At 43.7% G+C, this 17,562-nt stretch overlaps 2 protein-coding genes across 4 annotated transcripts; both read right to left on the reverse strand.

The window, feature by feature from the left end:
* Nucleotides 1-383: 383 nt before the first annotated feature.
* On the reverse strand, nucleotides 384-3,738 carry CENPS (centromere protein S). 3 transcript variants are annotated; one of them, XM_054849367.1, is made up of 5 exons: nucleotides 3,510-3,727; nucleotides 3,096-3,219; nucleotides 2,703-2,736; nucleotides 2,001-2,067; nucleotides 384-977 (listed from the first exon to the last, which is right to left on the reverse strand). In XM_054849367.1, exons 1-5 carry the CDS (start codon nucleotides 3,618-3,620, stop codon nucleotides 822-824), a joined length of 492 nt encoding a protein of 163 aa, XP_054705342.1. In that variant the 5' UTR covers nucleotides 3,621-3,727; the 3' UTR covers nucleotides 384-821. The 3 variants fall into 3 exon arrangements, with proteins under 3 accessions (XP_054705342.1, XP_054705343.1, XP_054705344.1); XM_054849368.1 differs by having other exon boundaries at nucleotides 3,096-3,293; nucleotides 3,510-3,665; XM_054849369.1 differs by lacking the exon at nucleotides 384-977 and adding an exon at nucleotides 1,005-1,314 and having other exon boundaries at nucleotides 3,510-3,738.
* Nucleotides 3,739-5,266: 1,528 nt separating this feature from the next.
* On the reverse strand, nucleotides 5,267-17,408 carry PGD (phosphogluconate dehydrogenase). Its single transcript, XM_054849362.1, has 13 exons — nucleotides 17,268-17,408; nucleotides 16,102-16,177; nucleotides 15,517-15,696; nucleotides 15,315-15,380; nucleotides 13,970-14,088; nucleotides 12,485-12,554; nucleotides 11,980-12,114; nucleotides 11,209-11,398; nucleotides 8,562-8,692; nucleotides 8,219-8,352; nucleotides 7,764-7,863; nucleotides 6,123-6,245; nucleotides 5,267-5,557 (listed from the first exon to the last, which is right to left on the reverse strand). Exons 1-13 carry the CDS (start codon nucleotides 17,273-17,275, stop codon nucleotides 5,438-5,440), a joined length of 1,452 nt encoding a protein of 483 aa, XP_054705337.1. The 5' UTR covers nucleotides 17,276-17,408; the 3' UTR covers nucleotides 5,267-5,437.
* Between the last annotated feature and the right edge of the window lie 154 nt (nucleotides 17,409-17,562).

Raw genomic sequence — 17,562 nt, forward strand, 5'->3', positions numbered from 1 at the left:
TCCTTCAGGAAAGAACAAGTGGCTTCAAGGAAGAGTTTGTCTCATGAATCAAGGGCTGAGCAAGAGAAACAGTGTTCAAGTCTTTCCTCTCTTCCTGCATATTTTAGACTATTTTTGGCAAGCATATTCTGGCTTCATACAGTTTGCCCACGCAGTAACTTAAGCAGACTTCTCATTTCATTTGGCTGTATCTGTCTAACACCTTATGTCTTTAAAATCTGCTTCTTTTGCATCAACAGCATTTGGTAAGCTCTAACAGCCCAGCAGAGGGCAATGGTGGAACATTTCTGCTGTACCGCTGCTCCAGCCATGTTCCTGTAGTGAAACTGGAAATGTAATGCAACTTACTGAAAACAAAGATTGTACACCAGCAGCATCACAGGTGAAAAGTGACACAAAACAAGTTTTAATTGTCAAGACAACAAGCGAGAGATATGGCTATTACAACAAAACTAAAATACTCAAAATACCTAAGCAAAAATATCAAAAATGGAAGCAAGGAGGAAGACAAACAATTACTGGAGAAACTAAGTAGCAGCATGGAGGGAATTGCATACTGAGGTATTATGGCCAGTGAGAGTGTTCTGCTTTAAACGCTTTATTTAAAGGATCTTCTTTTTAATAACAGTAAGATACCTTTTTGTGAGCAATTAAGGCATTTTGGCTGTAAGCTTTACTGAATTCTAACAGACCTTTCATTTTTGGAACAAAAAAAATCCAACTAATTGTTGCTAACCTGCAAGAGGAATCTCTAATAGGCTAACTGGGGTTCCTTTAGGATAATAAGAGAAAATGACCAGAGACGTTACTTGAAAGGTAAATCATGCCATGTTGGAATCTTCACTTTCAGTCACAGCTGCTTCTGGATGTTCCCCAGTTCTTGCTCCCTTAGCTGCACCAGACTTCTTTTTCTTCTTTTCCTTTTGCTCCATGTTATTTGATGCGAGCTCTTCACTCTTCTGGGTGATATACTTTAGCTGAGAACATTAAACTAATCAGTCATCTACTAAGGAACTTCATTTATTCATGAGAAATTAGAGAGAAATGTTCAAGAGAAATTAACAGGGCAAATTCTTCTTACAAATAACATGACAAACACTCCAAAAAGGCTAACAAACATCAATTAGTTTTAATTCTCACACAAAGCCCTCAGTCTAAGCAGGATATCCTCAGATACTGAAATGTCCTGGCAAGACTAGGATTTATAAATGTATGTTACATCCATCTCTAGAACTGCAACATCAGCAGTTACGCAGAGCTGTAGTTTGCCACGATATAATCTGAGTACAGAAACATTGCGAGATTCCTCTGCACCTGCTTGACATAAACAGCACATGATAGTTAGGAATACAAAATTCAGCTCTAGCATTTGCTATGCCTTCTCAGGCAAGTTCATGTTGTGCATTTCAAATCACAGATGGAAGGAAAAAATCCCCTCACATAAAATTAGTATTGGAAGTATTATTCTTCATGGAAGCATTTACAGGTATGTCTGAACACATTAGTGACTTTAAGTCCACTGAACATCATACAGATCAGCACATAAGATGATACAATAATGTGAATCATCCCGATATTGATGTTAGGAGACTTAGCACCTCAAGGTGGACTCCAGCTATTCCTGACCTTAGGCTAAAACAAAGGAACACAACATCAGGAAAAAACAGTGATTTACTTCCAAGATTGACAATGTTGTAACATGTCTGTTGATTGTACTTTTGTACTTGGAACCTCAGCAGCCCTGTTGCAATCAGAACATTGCTGCTTGAATTGCAATCAGATCTGTGTTCCCACAGTGAGGCATAGCATTGTGAGGCAAAATAAGATGAAAAGTTAAAAAAAAAAAAAAATCACTGGATTGTGCCCATCCATCATCAAGAAGCCAGTGAAATTGCTTAAGCAACAGTTGCTTCATCATCTATAGCCTTCATTCAAATGCTCTTAGGAACTAACTAATTGGTTTAAGAATGTTGTGAGACAGAAAATACAGTGAATCTCACCAAAGAATTGCTCCTTCTAGCCAAAAGCTTCACATCTTCTGTATTGACTGTGCTTCGTTTTGCGTGCCTGCATAAAATTAAAAAATATTCCTTAATGTGTTTGCCAACATTTGTTGTAAGAGACCATATAGCATCTAATTCAAAACACTAACTAAAAAGGCTTAAAAGGGACCCAGTAAACCAAAGATGCCTATCTTTTCCAATTACAATACACGAAAACCCATTTTACAAGTTTGTATGTGTACATCTAAATTCCCACACTTCCTGTGTAAAACCAGTAGAATTTAGCAACCAGAATTTCAAGCACCACTATTCCATTCCCTCCTACTTACCAGTGGGTCTCTGTGTTAAGTTTTGACTCCTCAAAACATTCTCTTACTTCCTTGGAGCAAGCAGATGAAACAGAGATGCTCATAAGCATCTGTCACTCCCAAACCATCCAGTACCGTTATGTATCAACATATTTGACAATTATATACAGTCATTAATCTAAACAATCACTTGTACCATATAAACAAACTTCCAAGATCAGGAAGAACCTGCGAGGGAGTATTTATTTTGTAACTTCACAGCTGCGATTTAATCAGCCAATAGAACCCTTTAAAACTTGAATTAGAAGATGTATTTTAAAGACTATCTAGTTGGAGCGGAATACAAAAAAAAAAGAAAGCCATTGTAATAATCAAGTGTTCCAGTACCTACCTCGCAAACATTTCAAGGTCTTTGGCAAAGTTATCTGGAGAAAACACAAAGACATCACACATTTTAAAATGCTAACTGAGTAGGAAAAGATACATAATACAGTTCCAACTGTTACAAAGGTGTAACTGCAAATTATCCAAGTTAGTTATGAGAAGCGACCATAACTTGTTATTACGTGCCGCTCTGTTGCACAGGCAGGTGGCCCACACAATATTTCCACATACATTTAAATGTTTTTTCCAGGTATGAAAAACAGAATCACTATTTCTTGTACTTTTAAAAACGTAATGCAAGAAACAATGCACCAGTGACGCCTAGCTCCAGTGCTATTTTTTTAAAAGCATTCTCCGGCAATTGCTCCTGAACAAATAGGTAATATGCAAACTTCTGTACCACACTGCCTGAAGGTGATCTCTGAAATAGCTGCAATGGCTTGTTTGCTGAACTGCATGTCTTTGTCTTCTGCAACATCCTGGCACAGGCAGCCAACCGTGTAGTGAACCGCAGCCTTCAGCCTCTGAAAGGACCCAGGGCAGCGACAGGTCAGTTCTCTGCAGACCGATACACCCGCTCTTGCGTAAACCATCAAGACTGTTTTAAAAGGACGCGACACAAGTGACCGCTTACGGACCCCAATGCACCCCGCAACGCCACGTTTATGACTCCGTGCCCCACACCCCCGCCACGGCTCCATCTTGTCCCGGCCGGGCGCTCCCCCGGCGGCGCTGGGGGCCAGCCCCGGCAGGGCAGGAGCGGGGCCGGGGCTGTGGGCCCGGGTAGGAGGAGGAGGCGCCAGCCCCGCCGTACCTGGGTGAGCAGGAGCCGCTCCTCGCTGTCCACCGCCTCCATGGCGCTGCCCTCAGCCGCTCGGCCGGGTTTCCCGCCCAGCGCGGCGGGGCGGGGCTGCGCCACCGCCATGTCGGACGTCCCCGCCCGGGGGAGCGCCGTTACCCCGGCACCGGGCGGGCGTCCGGCCGCTGCGGGAAGAAGGGCCGCTCCGAGGCAGGCCCGAGCCCTCCCCGGCAACCGTCACCGCTCCGCGACGGGCGGAGGAAACCGCCGCAGCCGCCCCCGCCACGTTGCTGAACTGGGGTGTTTGAAGGTGCTTTTCTACCGGCGAGGGAAACATGTCCCGCAGCAGGGACGGACGGACAGACCGCCGGGACGCGGTCCGCAGAAGGCATTGCACCTTACCCTGAGGCTACTACCTGGGCACGGTCCGGTTTTAAGCAGTGAGTGCAGCAGCCGTGCTGTTCGGGCACTTACATGAGCATTCTGCACCCACCTGGACCACGAGTGATTGTCCCTCTCGGGAGTTCACACGTGTGGCCGGCGCAGGTCTGACGTACAGCAACAGCAGCTCACGTACAGCCACAGCAGCTGACGTCCCCGTCCCTTCCCTGATCCCTGAACAGCTCAGGTCAGATGGAATCGCAGAACAGTTACTCTGACTTAGCAGCTGTCAGGTTTTGGCACAATGGGATTCCAGATAGAGTAGGTATTTTTCTCAGCACTCACAGCATACTAATATCAATAGATTGGTGGGAGTATCCCGTTTTCCCCCACAACACAACATCTATGCACACAGCAAACTGGCAAAATTGTTCCTACTGTCCACCACAGCAGTTTCTAACACAATTCTAAACCACAAATGCTGGGGCAGATCAACTACTAAAATGCTGATGACCCACCAGTTATCGCTGTCACCTGCAATTTGTCACACATTTATTTTATGGAATTCCTAAATCTTAAAAAATAATTTGCAGAAAAGTTGCTTTAAACTGAAAGTAATCTTTTGTCAGTTATATTCAATTAATAACTAAGTAGCTAACTGTCTTAGCAGAAATGGAGCAAAAAATTAACATAAAAATCAGTGCGTGGCACAAAATTTAACACTCGAGAGGTTCTGAGAAAGAAAAAAAAAAAGGTACAGGCACTCAGGTGAATTTCAGAAGTCCTGAAGATGATTGGTGGTCGGATTGCAGGGAGAGGGTATCAAATAGGGCCAACTTTGCATGCTACGGCAGGTATTTTTAATTGACCCCATGGGAAGAAGAGGCAAAAAGGAGGGAGCTTTGGGGGAAAGAGTGCAAGCACACAGGTAAACCAACAGTTTATGCCAGAGCTTAAAACAGGTAACGACAGTTGGAAGGAGAACGGCTTGATGACGGGAGTATCAGTCTTTGACACCCTTGACCTGCATTCAAGTTTCTCCACAATCCATCCCACCCTTCACTGAAAACAGAGCTCAGCGTGACAGACTGTGTGAAGGGGAACACCCTGGAATCAATCATCAGAACCAGGCTACTGCCCCTTATCAATAAACAACGACAACAAAAAAAAGGCCTTCACCTCCCCAGAATCTTGTGTAGCATTACTGTGCTGTCTGCCATTCTCCACTTCAGCAGTTACTGAAATGCAGTCCTCTCTATGTTGATCCCTATGAGTTTATGCACTATAATACAATAAAGACATTATCATTATAAAATGTATTCCATTAAATACTGCACAAAGACTTTTTATAGCCAGTTTTGGCCATCAGCAGTGGAAAGAAAACACCTCAATGCATTTATAAGCAAATTTATTTAGCTTTGAGATATATATATATGAAATATACCCACAAGTTATTACAAAAGTGTCCAAACACATGTTCTAGCACAGTACAGTAAAAAGTGGTATTCTAGGAGGAATATCTGAGATCTACAGTATGTTGGTTTCAAGAGGAAATATTTCCGTTAGACATTGTAGGCAGAAGAGGACACATTTCCTCCATGGCCTGTCCAGTTAGTATGGATAAATACACCTGGCTTCGATAATAATTCGTATGTATGTGCACCAAAGTAATCGCGCTGAGCCTAGAATAAGAACACACACACACAATAGACACATGAATATCACAGTTGTACGAGCACTGTAAGTTTCACCTACTGATACTTGACTATGGGAATACTAGAAATAAGATCTGACTCCCATATTATAACATTCAAACTTATTTTCTCATTAGCAAAATCACTGCAATGAAACATTTACTAATATCTAGTAATTAAGAGTTCTGTAGAAAGTATGTTATTTCTGCTAGGTACTAATTAAAAAACCAAGCGCTTACCTACATCCGAAGGTTCTAAGACACTTATTTCTTTGTAAAGCATTTTGATTCAAAGATGTCATTACCCTTGGCTCACAGATGGAATGCTAACACATGCTGGCACTGGCATACCAGTATTTCTGGTGTTCTTTACCCAGACATCACATAGTATTTTATTGCCATGAATTTCAGGTTTAACAGAATTATATTAGGCGATCTATGCCTTTATCTTTACAATGTTGGAGTGATTAGGACATATTGACATCATGGCCTTTAGACCAGTATTTAAATATTTCAGTAGCCAGAAGATCTGCTAGATTATTTCAGGCACCCACCTGAATCAGGTTAGCTGGTAATACTTCGTGCCTGTATCCATCATAAAAAGAAAGTGCTGTAGTGAAGCAGGGCATAGGGATGCCAATCTCTACTCCAGTGCTGATTACACGTCGCCAGGAGTCCTGCGAGAGAGGAAAAGAAACTAATCAGTGCTTGTTCAGAGGCATGTGCAGGCATATGAACTATTCTAGTAGAACAGAGTGTGCTATTTCAGGTTGTATGAAATCTAATGACCAAGTCTGAGCGAATGCAGCAGTAGATTCCTGATTTTACATAAACACAGTTGATCCAAAATACTGGCAAGTAAGATAGGGTTAACAAGCAGGACAATAAGAGTGCAGACATATTCTTCACATGCAATCAAACCACAGCTTTGAGTAAGGATGTTCTTTCACATAAACATCATCAGTGCATCCCAAAAGCATCAACACAGTGGGGAACATACTGTGCAAACACCAAGGCTCTTTCAGGACCTCTAATCAAGCGCAGTACAAAGCCTGCCCAAGGGCATAAGAGGTCAGCACGATACTTCAGACAGACATGTGGATAATCCTCATTTCAACCGGACATCTGATTTAGTAACCTGCATGGAATATTCAGCTTCAGTTAAAAGAATTACTAATGATAATATATGACTTCTTTGTTGGTCAGATTATCTAGTTTTAGTTCTGCCTGTCAACTCCATCCAAATCAGGGCGCTCTTTGGACAGACCCAGGTCTAACGAATAGCAGGTCTGCAACACGGTTATTTTGGTGCTACTGCAAACAGTGGTAATAGAACAGAGCTTTACACTCTGTACAGCTGCAATCCAAGCGCACAGAAGGCACAAGACACAGGGCAGTGATGAGAATGTTCACACAGGCTAGACATTTTTTCCTCACATCGTGCTGCTTCTGAGTTGCTAGAGTTCTGCCTAAGTCTTCTCTAATAGTAAAATGGAAACCTTGAGTTTCTAACTGTAGCTTGGCTAGTATCAAAGAGAACCACCATGACACCACAAGGACTATATGTTTGTTTGCTCCTGTATTATCTTTAGGTTGACAGTACAAAATTACCCTGCAACATTACATGAGACCTTGGTTCATTGGCCGATGTATCTGGACACCGATTCATAAAGTAGTGCTTCAGTGATGCAATCCCCTTTTTCTTCCTTCATTTAGAACTAACATTCTCCTACTTCCTGATGAAACAGAGGCAAGAGGCATTTGCAGGCATTTTTTCAAGGACAGGTCGCTAACCCTGGTGTCTGGCTACATTCTAATTAGGAGCTCAGTATAGCCTACCTCACCACAGTAACTTGTTCCATTTCAACAAGCTCCAACTATGTAGTTTTTTTCCTGTCCTGATCCTGTAAGACCCATATGTTCTACTAAAGTAGGGTACCTTGAAGCCATAGATGATCAATTCCTATGCCATTACATTACGTGTGTACAGATACACATACATAGTCCCAAAGAGCTTAAGGATTCTTTAGAGATCTGTGGGATTAAGGATGCTGTATAAATAGGTTTCAAGGGTGTTCTCTAGCTTTTCATTTTTCAGTCTAAATATAGTTGTGAAGGTAACTCCTGCGAAAGAAGCTGAAGAAGTCCAGGCTATAAACTATTATTTTTATGCTCTTCCTTCCTTGGAAACTCACCTGACAGTTTTCAACAGCTGTCTTAAAGAAATCATCCAACAGCAAATTCTGGAGCTCAGGGTTTCGATCAAAAGCACCTTTGATTTTTCCCAGGAACACACTAGGCAGAACACACGTAAACCAGGAATAAAATTTCACAGCTTCCAACAAAGGCCCAGAATCGAAAACTTACAGTGCCAAAGTTTGACTCAGCTGGACTCAGATTCCAAACACTGAGAAAGATGCAAACAAAACAAAGACCGAATAAAATCTGCAGTAGCTAAAGCCACCAGAAAATTGGCTTCATGTGGTAACCTTTAGTGCCATCTACAGAAACAGCCTCTCAGTATCTAATCATCAGATTAACTCCATGGATTTTCCAAGAAAATCTCTAGGCCTGTCAGTCCAGCACCACATAAACTAAATTGCCTGCTCTTCTCCCCTCAGCAACTAAGTTACCTCCTCATCTTAATTACCTTCTGATGATGCAGCCTCCTCTCCACATCAGTGCAATGCCACCGTAATTCAGTGTCCAGCCAAACTCTTTGGCTGCTTGTCTCAACAGCATGAAGCCTTGAGCATATGAGATAATCTTGGAAGCATACAGGGCCTAAAAAAAAAAAAGCAAATTCACATTCCAAGTGAAGTCCCACAAAGTCGAACGAGAAACTTCACAGTCTACATGCACCGTTTGACTGAAAGCAGGAACTAATTGTCATGAAATGCAAACACAAGAGCTCCTCACTGGGGTTTACAGCATCCAAAACCTGCTTTGATATACAGCTGTAATACAGCACTCTGGCAAGCACAATGACTCACCTTGCGTATGTCCTCCAGGAAGGCCTTCTTGTTCCCACCAAACTGTGTCACTTTAGGCCCAACCAGCAGCTTACTGGCCTGTACTCTCTCATCCTTGAGGGAAGACAGGCACCGTGCAAACACAGCTTCACCTTTAAGTATGTATGGTAGGAAAGGGCAGATAATTAGAAAGTTCAGCATCACGGTTAAGGTCTGACATACTTGTCCTTAATCACGCAGTGAGAGTGTCACTGAATGATGAGCCACATACATAGTGAAACAGAGTCACGCAGGAAGAGAAGTGCACAAATGAGTTATTTCAACAGCATTACTGAGGGACCGAACTGCCAGTCAGCATAACCATTGAGTAAATATTGACTGATACAGCTTTCAAATGATAAAGAGACAAAAAAAGCCACAAGTCACCTGCATGAAAATTTATCCTCAGGAACTTTCACCGGAATTTTAAGAATTTACTTTAAAATCTCTTCCTATCTATAAAAGACAGACAGTGTTGCACTGCAGTCTAGGGACAGGCAAGGCTGAAGACTTCACTAATTATTCTATCACACTTTGAAGATAAAAAGCTGTTGCATAAATGCTAACTCACATTAACTAGATGTGCTTTGAAATACACACATGCAAAATAAGAGCAATTAAAATCAAGAATAAATCAGCAGATTAACTTACAAGAGGAAAAAAACTTTACAAATCTGGTAAGCTCATAACACTAGTATTCAGAATCCCATAAGAAAGTTTTATAACATCACTAAGCAGGTTACTAAATGTCATTTGCCAGGGCTAAGGAGATAGCCAAGCAATATCTTCAGCTCCTAAAGAGAAAGCCTGAATGCCAATCTCTTGATCTGGCTCAGTCAATTCCTAATCATGCTGGTTTACATTGTACTTATTTGCAATTGAAGATGGTATTGTTAAATGGGAAAAAAAAAGTTTCCTTTCCAGTGTCCGATAGAAGGAAAGCAATCAAGTTTATTATGGTCTTCATACTGAAATTTTCTTCCACCTTTTAAGTCAGTCGTGAATTACAACAACAAAAAAACCCCACTCCCATCCCTCAAAAAAACCCCAAACCAAACCACCCAAAACAAACAAACAAAAGATTAATAATGTTTTCACAGAATTCTGGATCCTCCCTGAAGAAGGATTAAAAGACCGTATCAAAATCAGAACTGGTTCCTCTCCATTTCTGCAAGAACTGCCTTTTATACTGGGGAGAAAAAAAAAAAAGTCAGGAAAAACCAGGGGTAGGATGACTCTGCTTTTACAAGCAGAAGTCTGCAAGTCATGCTTATGCAGTAAAACCACACACACAGCAACTGCCCTAAGAACAGCCATGTTTGCAAAAGGGCTATTGCACATACTTCCCCATCAACTCATCATTACCTAACAATGCTCCCCTGGCACTGCAGAGGACTAATTAGGGAGTGTCTCCTCCACCCTCGGCCTTTGCAAGAACCTCAAACAGGAGAATATTAACAGCACAAGTGAGAAACACTGTTTCAAGCCTAGAACCGAAAGACTGCAGCTGTAGTAGAATATTAAAACCATTTACAAAACTTGTTTCGTAAAATTATGTTGGAATGCAGCCATGTTTCTCTGATAGCTATCACTGCAGTTACTCTCTTTTAGTCTACTGAATATAGTTTTTCTTCTAATACAACAGGGCTTGACCAGCCAAGGCAAAGGAAAAAGAGGTAGAGAAAGCATGAAAATTGAAGCTAAGCTAAGAGCAAAGAACCTGCTGAGTCACCTTATGTACTCAATGGGAAAGTCTACATTGAACCCGTGGGAAGAGAGTGCTCTAAATGCGTTACAGATGTTTTACAACTCCTGTGTCACAATTCCATTCAGAGGCAAGGTTAGATAAAAGGGTAGGTAACAAGACTGTTAGGTATGTATGTGAGCAGGTAAATTCTCACACTTTAGGGTTATAATTCAAAGCAATTACAAAATACATTTCCATCATTTTAGTTTGGCTTTGGATCAGCAGCTTTATTAGCCACAAAACAAAAAACAGCAGCAGTCCAGAGTGTATGAAGAAACACCACAACCAACTCTTGTGGTGGAAAAACAGCAGCCACCATCATAGGGTAGCATTCTCAAAGAAATACAGTCTGGCCCTCGTGTTCCTGTTTAGACACACTAATGCTGCGTTAGCCAAGTTATACTGAAACATAGAAATAGAAGACTTAGGTAGATATCTGAAAAATAATTCTTATACCTACAGAGAAGTCTAAGTACTTACCAAGCAGTGGTGAGACAACAAGGTTTTGAGGGTGTCCTGTCCCCACCTTTTTTTTTTTTTTTTTAGCAACATTTTTAAGGCTATGATAAGATTTGGAGTAGCAGATAAGGCAGAGGATTACTGAGCAATGTTGCATCAATCTAGCATGACACTGACATTCACCTCTCACCAAGTCACCACCAGAACTGCAAAGATACCATGGGCAAAGGCACGATAACAGTACTACCCATATTTGAGAAATGAGGTAAAAACAAGCCCAGCAAAGAAAAACATTCTGCTCTCAGGGGCAGAAAGGCTGCAACAGCTACACGGAGAAGAGCCTCTTCTAGGAGCCAAGCCCCAGCGTGGGCTCATTTCTGAGATTACTGTTACCAGTACAGGACAGATGGAAGAACCAGTTACCTATGAGTGTGACAGGGACTCCATATTCCAGGGCAGAAATGGCTGTCCACTTTCCTGTGCCTTTTTGTCCTGCACTGTCCTTGATCTTTGGGAGGAGGTATTTGCCATCGCTGTCTTTGAATTTGAGAATATTGGCTGTGATTTCAATCAGGAAAGAGTCCAACTCTGTCTTATTCCATTCCTGAAACACCTGTAAGAGGAGAAAAAGTGTGTGTATATATATACACGCACACATATATACACAACGATTTAGTATGTATCTAGTATATATATCAACTGAGTTATTGATATATATGTATACAGACAGAAGGGGGTCATGCTATCCCAGTTACTGGTTACAGGTACTCTGCCACATCTACCAGTGATTTCCAGTGAAGGCTGGAAACACAGCTGCTCTTTCAAGACACATCACTCTTACTGACTTGCTTCAACAAGGTCTTTGCAAGATTCTCCTCCTTGATTATAATGCTCAATGTTTTACTAGCTTTTTTCAGGCAGAGTAATTCATATCTCTATGCAAGAAGGTGCTTCCTGGGGAGAAATCAACTGTAGAACGGGAGAGTTTCGACAACTTCTATATTCAGGTGTACGTGCCTGCTGCTCCCTACCTCATTTGAAGCTCAAGAATATTGTGCGCTGCCCCCGGCAGAAGGCATGTCAGAAAAATCAACTTCATGTATATGCAGCGCTTTACCCAAGCCCACCTGCCTCCATCAACTGCAGACGGCCACCATGGCTCAAGAAGGCACGACAAGAAAAACTACAGATCACCTTTGACATCTCGTCATGCTCCATGCCCACCACATCTTTCATCAGGTGATACGCCTCACAGATCAGCTGCATATCTCCATATTCAATCCCATTGTGCACCATCTTCACAAAGTGTCCAGCACCTTCATCTCCGACCTGTCAGGAAACATCAAAAAAATGCCATCAGCAACAGCACTGTCACCACTTCCCCTGTTTAATATCTGCCTATGGCTTCCTTCTGCCTAAACGAAGGAAGGAAGCAAGCCCAGTGCTAACTGAAAACGCTGTGGGTCACAGATCCATTTAGCTCCCCCAGCGCATGGCCCAGCCATAAAACTTTGTCTTTCCATTGCATGGGGGTAAGTTATCAGAGAGGGCAGATTTGAATTGAATGCAGTCAGCCAGAAAATCAGCCCACTAATGTCACTGGTTTTATTAAGGACAAACAAGCATGAGCTTCAGCAACCAAACTACCTAAGCATGGATTCTAACCACAAGTTAAGGTCAGTATCAAATAAATATTTACCCAGTCACAACAAGGTTCCCCAGATCCCACTTTAGCAGCAATGCTTTGAAATATGGTCTTGATGTGGGGCCTGTGGGGAGAAATAATATGCCTCAGCAGATAGGCAGAGGACGCAAACACCACAAGAAGAAAAAAAGAAAAAAAAATCCATTGGTATGATGCATCTTTCAGCCAAAAGGCAGTGAGGTGTGGGGTGAGGGCATGCTGGCAGGTTGATAACCCACCACACAGCAATGTAAAATAAAATGTATGTTTTTCCCAGAACTAGACACTGTTTGCAAGAAATGGGGACAGCCCGCGTCACGCTTACAGCACTGTGCAGACAAGCTTGATGAACCTGAAAGAGCCCAAATATTATCTTCTCCATTTTAGAAATGGGGAAATAGAGGCAGGTTATGATACAGGCTCACACTCAGAGAGGATCAGTGACAGAGCCAGAAAAAAATCCCATTCTGTTCTATAGCCACAAGAAAAATCCAGGGTAATCTGGAGGAGAGGAGGAGGGAAGAAACTCCACAGGATATAGTTATCGCATTACTGCAGTAATTAGGAGCTTTTGTCATTGCCAGGCTCCTCAAGTACAGTCAATTGCTTAGCCAACAGGAGAGCATTTAGAATACTAAAGCGACTACTGGGAAAGGAGCATGGGTGGCACATGGGCTGCAGGTGCTGTAACAGAGGGGGGACAAAGTTCAGGTAAGGGTGGCAAATAGAAGCTGTATTTACTGAGCTGTTTATGGCAAAAAGATGATCAGACAGCAAATTACTGTTATGTTGTTTCTGGCTTTGTGCCGTCAAATTTGAACAGGCTGTTATCGGTATGAAATGCTAATGCAAATGGACAGGGGCTTAAGAGATTCTAAGACTCAGGTAAAGCCCAGACATGCCTTTTCTTTCTGCATTTACAGAGAGAACGCGCAACCAGGGATGAACTCTAACATGAACATTGATGTACAGTCCTTTACAGTAATATCAGTACAAACCAGCAGCACAGCATGGCAGAAACTTGCAAGAAAAGTAATGTATTCAATAATCAGGACAAACATGTACTGAAGCCTCCTTTTATCATGTGTGTCACGGCAGGGATGTTTGCTGCTGCCTGTTTCATGGTTAACAGCATTCCAAGTGTGTAGGGCCCCAAAAGAAAAATCATAATCAAGAACAGTACTTTTTTAAAATGTAAGTAAAATTCTTCCCTGGTACACATTTCTCCCTTCTGATTTCTGTAGGTACTACTTTTGCCCATGAATTCCTGGAAAAAAACCCTGCCTTTGTTTTGCCTGCCATGAAAGCTCAGCACTGCCCCGTGACCCCAGCTAGGTTGAGAAATCTCGAGCCTTGAGGAAGTAAGATAGCAACATATCTTGTTCTCTCTCTCTCTCCACACCCACGCCCTCCTCCTCCTTCCCTCCCTCAGCTCTCAATGTGAATAGAAGACGATTGTTGCAGAACATTCTGAAGAAGAATATACTAGCTCGTGCTTACCAGGCTTCTTTGGCTCCTCCTGGCATGAGTGAAGGACCGTATCTGGCACCCTCCTCTCCACCGCTAACACCGCTTCCGACAAATAAGATGCCCTTTTCCTGTAGTTCCTTACAGCGTCTCTGGAACAAAGACCAGAGAAGCATTATTTAATTTCTTTCAATGCCAGAGCCTTACAAACAGAGGTTAGAAATTTAGACCTAAAATTAGGTTTTCAATTCTGCTTTGGACATGCTAGAAGACAACCTTAGAGAAAGCTTGTACATACACCAAAGTGAACATTAGGAAACTTCCTGTTGCCTTGACATGGATCCTTGCAAAAGAGACACGCTGAGAAAACAAAGTCCTTATAAGCACCAGATAGAATAAAGCAGTAGTAAGGCTGGAAAAGGCTCAGAATTAAGTGTCAGATGATACAAGCTATGTGCAAAGATGTGGGGGAGGCAGATTAGGCCCAAGGTGGAGTTGCTGAGTTCACTGCAGAGAGAAGGTGCAAGCATGGACAACCATAAGGGAACTAATTCCCTCTGAGTGGGAGAGAAGCACAGGCTGAGATCCCCAAGGGGAGCTGCAAGCTCCCCAAGTATTAATCCTCATTCAGTACCTGGTTTTTACTCTGGTACAGCCAACTTTCTCCCTGGAAGCGTTCAAGGCCAGGCTGGATGAGGCTTTGGGCAACCTGGTCTACTGGAGGGTGTCCCTGCCCATGGCAGGGGGCTGGAACTAGAGGATCTTTAAGGTCCCTTCTAACCCAAACCATTCTATGATTCTATAATTCACTTATCTAGGATCTGGATGCCAAAGCAGAAAAGACTAATACCAGCACTCCTTCCGAGAGCCAGAAGTACCAATTTGAACACAGTATTTTCATGTAAGCATCCTAGAGATGCTAAGGTAACATATAACTTCTATAGTTACAGCCTGCTCACAAGCAGGCTTGTTTGGTTTTGAAAAATAATTGCCCTGCTGTTTTCAAGACAGCCAAACCAGCAGTTCTGTCTTACTGGATTTTCCCATGGTCATGCAGGATTCAGATATAACAGCAAATCTATAAATATCCTTAGATTTTCAAATCTCCCTGAAAACTCTGTAAGGTTGTAACAGTAAATTTTCTAAAGGCCTTCACTCTTTACGAGATGTCAATAAAAATATTCTTTGATGATTTAGGCAACTTCTAATAAAATATACTTATAGAACAATCCTTAACTACCGTACCATTTGCTTTTTAATAGGCTGCATGATCTAGTTTTGCAGAGATAACTCAGTTTGGCCTTCCCTGAGCAAAGAGGACATGGCATGTTGTTGACTGACTATTCTGACAATCAGAGAAGAAAGACAACAGGCTTACCGTGGTATCTCTATATTCAGAATTCCCACCATCAATTATGATGTCTCCAGTCTCCAACAATGGCACCTACCAAAAATAAATCAGCATTTTGGTTTTCTCCATGCATTTGAAACCTCAATAATGACAAATAATTGAGATCTTCCAGAGGAAACTTGTCCAAAAGACAACAAGGAGTCACAGGTAGAAAGAATGTTTGCCTCACCAATTTATTGATGAAGTCATCCACTGCACTTCCAGCCTTCACCAGCAAGATAATGCGACGGGGCTTCTTTAACTTAGAGACCATCTCTTCCAGGCTGTGAGCACCAATCACTTTGGTTCCCTTGGCCTCATTGGCCAGAAAGTCATCCACTTTGGAAACCGTCCTGTTAAAAGCACAAACCTGGGGGAGCAAGAAAACGCATTAATAAAAGCTGCTAACAGAACAGTTACCTTAGCTCAAGCTACAAATTACATAAGCAAGGTTCAACAACACGTGCACTCCCAATTCCACCTTTCCTTAAAGACACTGAGCAGGGATGAACCTGCAGCGCGTCTTTGCAAGTGCCTTGGGAACCTATGGTTAATGGCCAAGGCCAGAGCAAACTGCAGGGGAAAATCATACACATCAGGTGGCTAGCTGAGTACAGCCATGCACTGATGTTTTTCTCTGGAAGCAGGACAAAGGGCAGACTAGGTTACAACTAAAAGGAGGAAACACCATGACAAGGAAAAAAGAAAAAAAAACCTCACACAAAATGCTCAGCTCCAACCCCCCTGCCTTTCTGAACAGTTTTCCTTCACTTACCACGAAGCCATGGTCATTCATGTTCAAAATAAGGTTTTGACCCATCACAGCCAGTCCAATCAAAGCAATATCAGCTCTGGAATGTGGAAGAAGAAAAATACCAGGTAAGTTTCATTAGCAGTGGTCTAGCACCAGCATCCATCCATACCCTCTGTCAGGCTGTTCTGATTTTGTCACCTGCTGAGCCAGCTCATTCCTTTCTATCAAATGCTCCAGCACATGCTCTGAATTGATTCTGTAGGCTATGACAGCAAGAGATCCCTGTGGCTCCCAGTCAGTCCAGCAGACAGTGGAGACCAACATAGAGCATGTTTCAAGTCACCAAGATTTCTTCCCAACTACCAAGACACAACTAGATGAGCAAGAAAAACAAGCTATCCAAAATGTTGCACTAGGAGGCAGGGAGCAAAGTGAGCGGCTCTCGTATGTCACTGATGGATCCAGCTCTATCACGGCTCCATGTTTAACAGATGCTGCGATAGAACATCGTGTCTGAACACTACGGCGGGTTTTTTACTTCTGCAATACAAACTGTCTCAGATTTGGAGTGAGCAAAGGAAAAGAGGGAAATGGATATTCTACTAGAGGCTGCCTAATTCAGCTCGCAAGGGGCGTGCAGGCAGAGAAAGCCAACTGCTTACGTATGTTCCTGGGGTCAGGAACAAGTTTCCTGCTTCACAGTCACGACTCCAAACCTGACCGCTCCCGCATTTTGCCATTCTCTCAGCCAACCGGCCTATTCTGCTTCTCGGTCCCTCAGCCGCCGTAGAACCTCTAACGGTGAAAACCCAACCCGCCGTCAGGCGGCTCCAGGGCCCCATCCTCTCCTTCCTCCCGGACACACCGCGGAACCGGGGACCGCACGGAACCACCTGCTTCTCCCAAATCAGCCCGCCGAAAAACTAGCTTTTGCGGAAAGTCGCTCGGCAGAGGCGAGAGACTAGAAAGGCTCCCGCCTCCCCCTCAGCCCCCAGCTCTCCCCAAGGCGCCTCCCCGCTCGCCGCTAACGGTCGGGAAGGCCTCTCCCGTGAGCGGGGACACCCCCCGGCTCTCACACCGGTTTCGGCGCTGTCCCCACCCCCCGGGTGCACCTATGCCGAGGCCCCACCCGCTCATGGTCCCGCCTGAGGGACGCACGGCTCGGCCGAGCCCCCGCCCGCACTCACTGAGCCATGGCGGCAGCGCTGAGGGGAGCGGAGGGGCGCTAAGGGGAGCGGAGGGGCGCTGAGGGGAGCTCGCGGCGGCAGTGTCTCTCGCGCTCGGCCTGCGGCGAGCGCCCAGTCAGCCCTCAGCCGCGCGGGAGGGGCGGGGTGGGATGGGGAGCGCCCATTGGCTCTTCCAGTGAGCCCCGCCTCCCGCCCATGGGCCGATGGTTCGGGCGCCTCACCCCCTTAAAGGGACAGCTCGGCGGCGATACGGCCCGTCCCCGCAGGCCAGCGCGCTCGGTATTGCTGCGGCGGG

The sequence above is a fragment of the Grus americana genome, chromosome 21 (genome assembly GCF_028858705.1).
Source record: "Grus americana isolate bGruAme1 chromosome 21, bGruAme1.mat, whole genome shotgun sequence".
NCBI classification, from domain to species: domain Eukaryota; kingdom Metazoa; phylum Chordata; class Aves; order Gruiformes; family Gruidae; genus Grus; species Grus americana.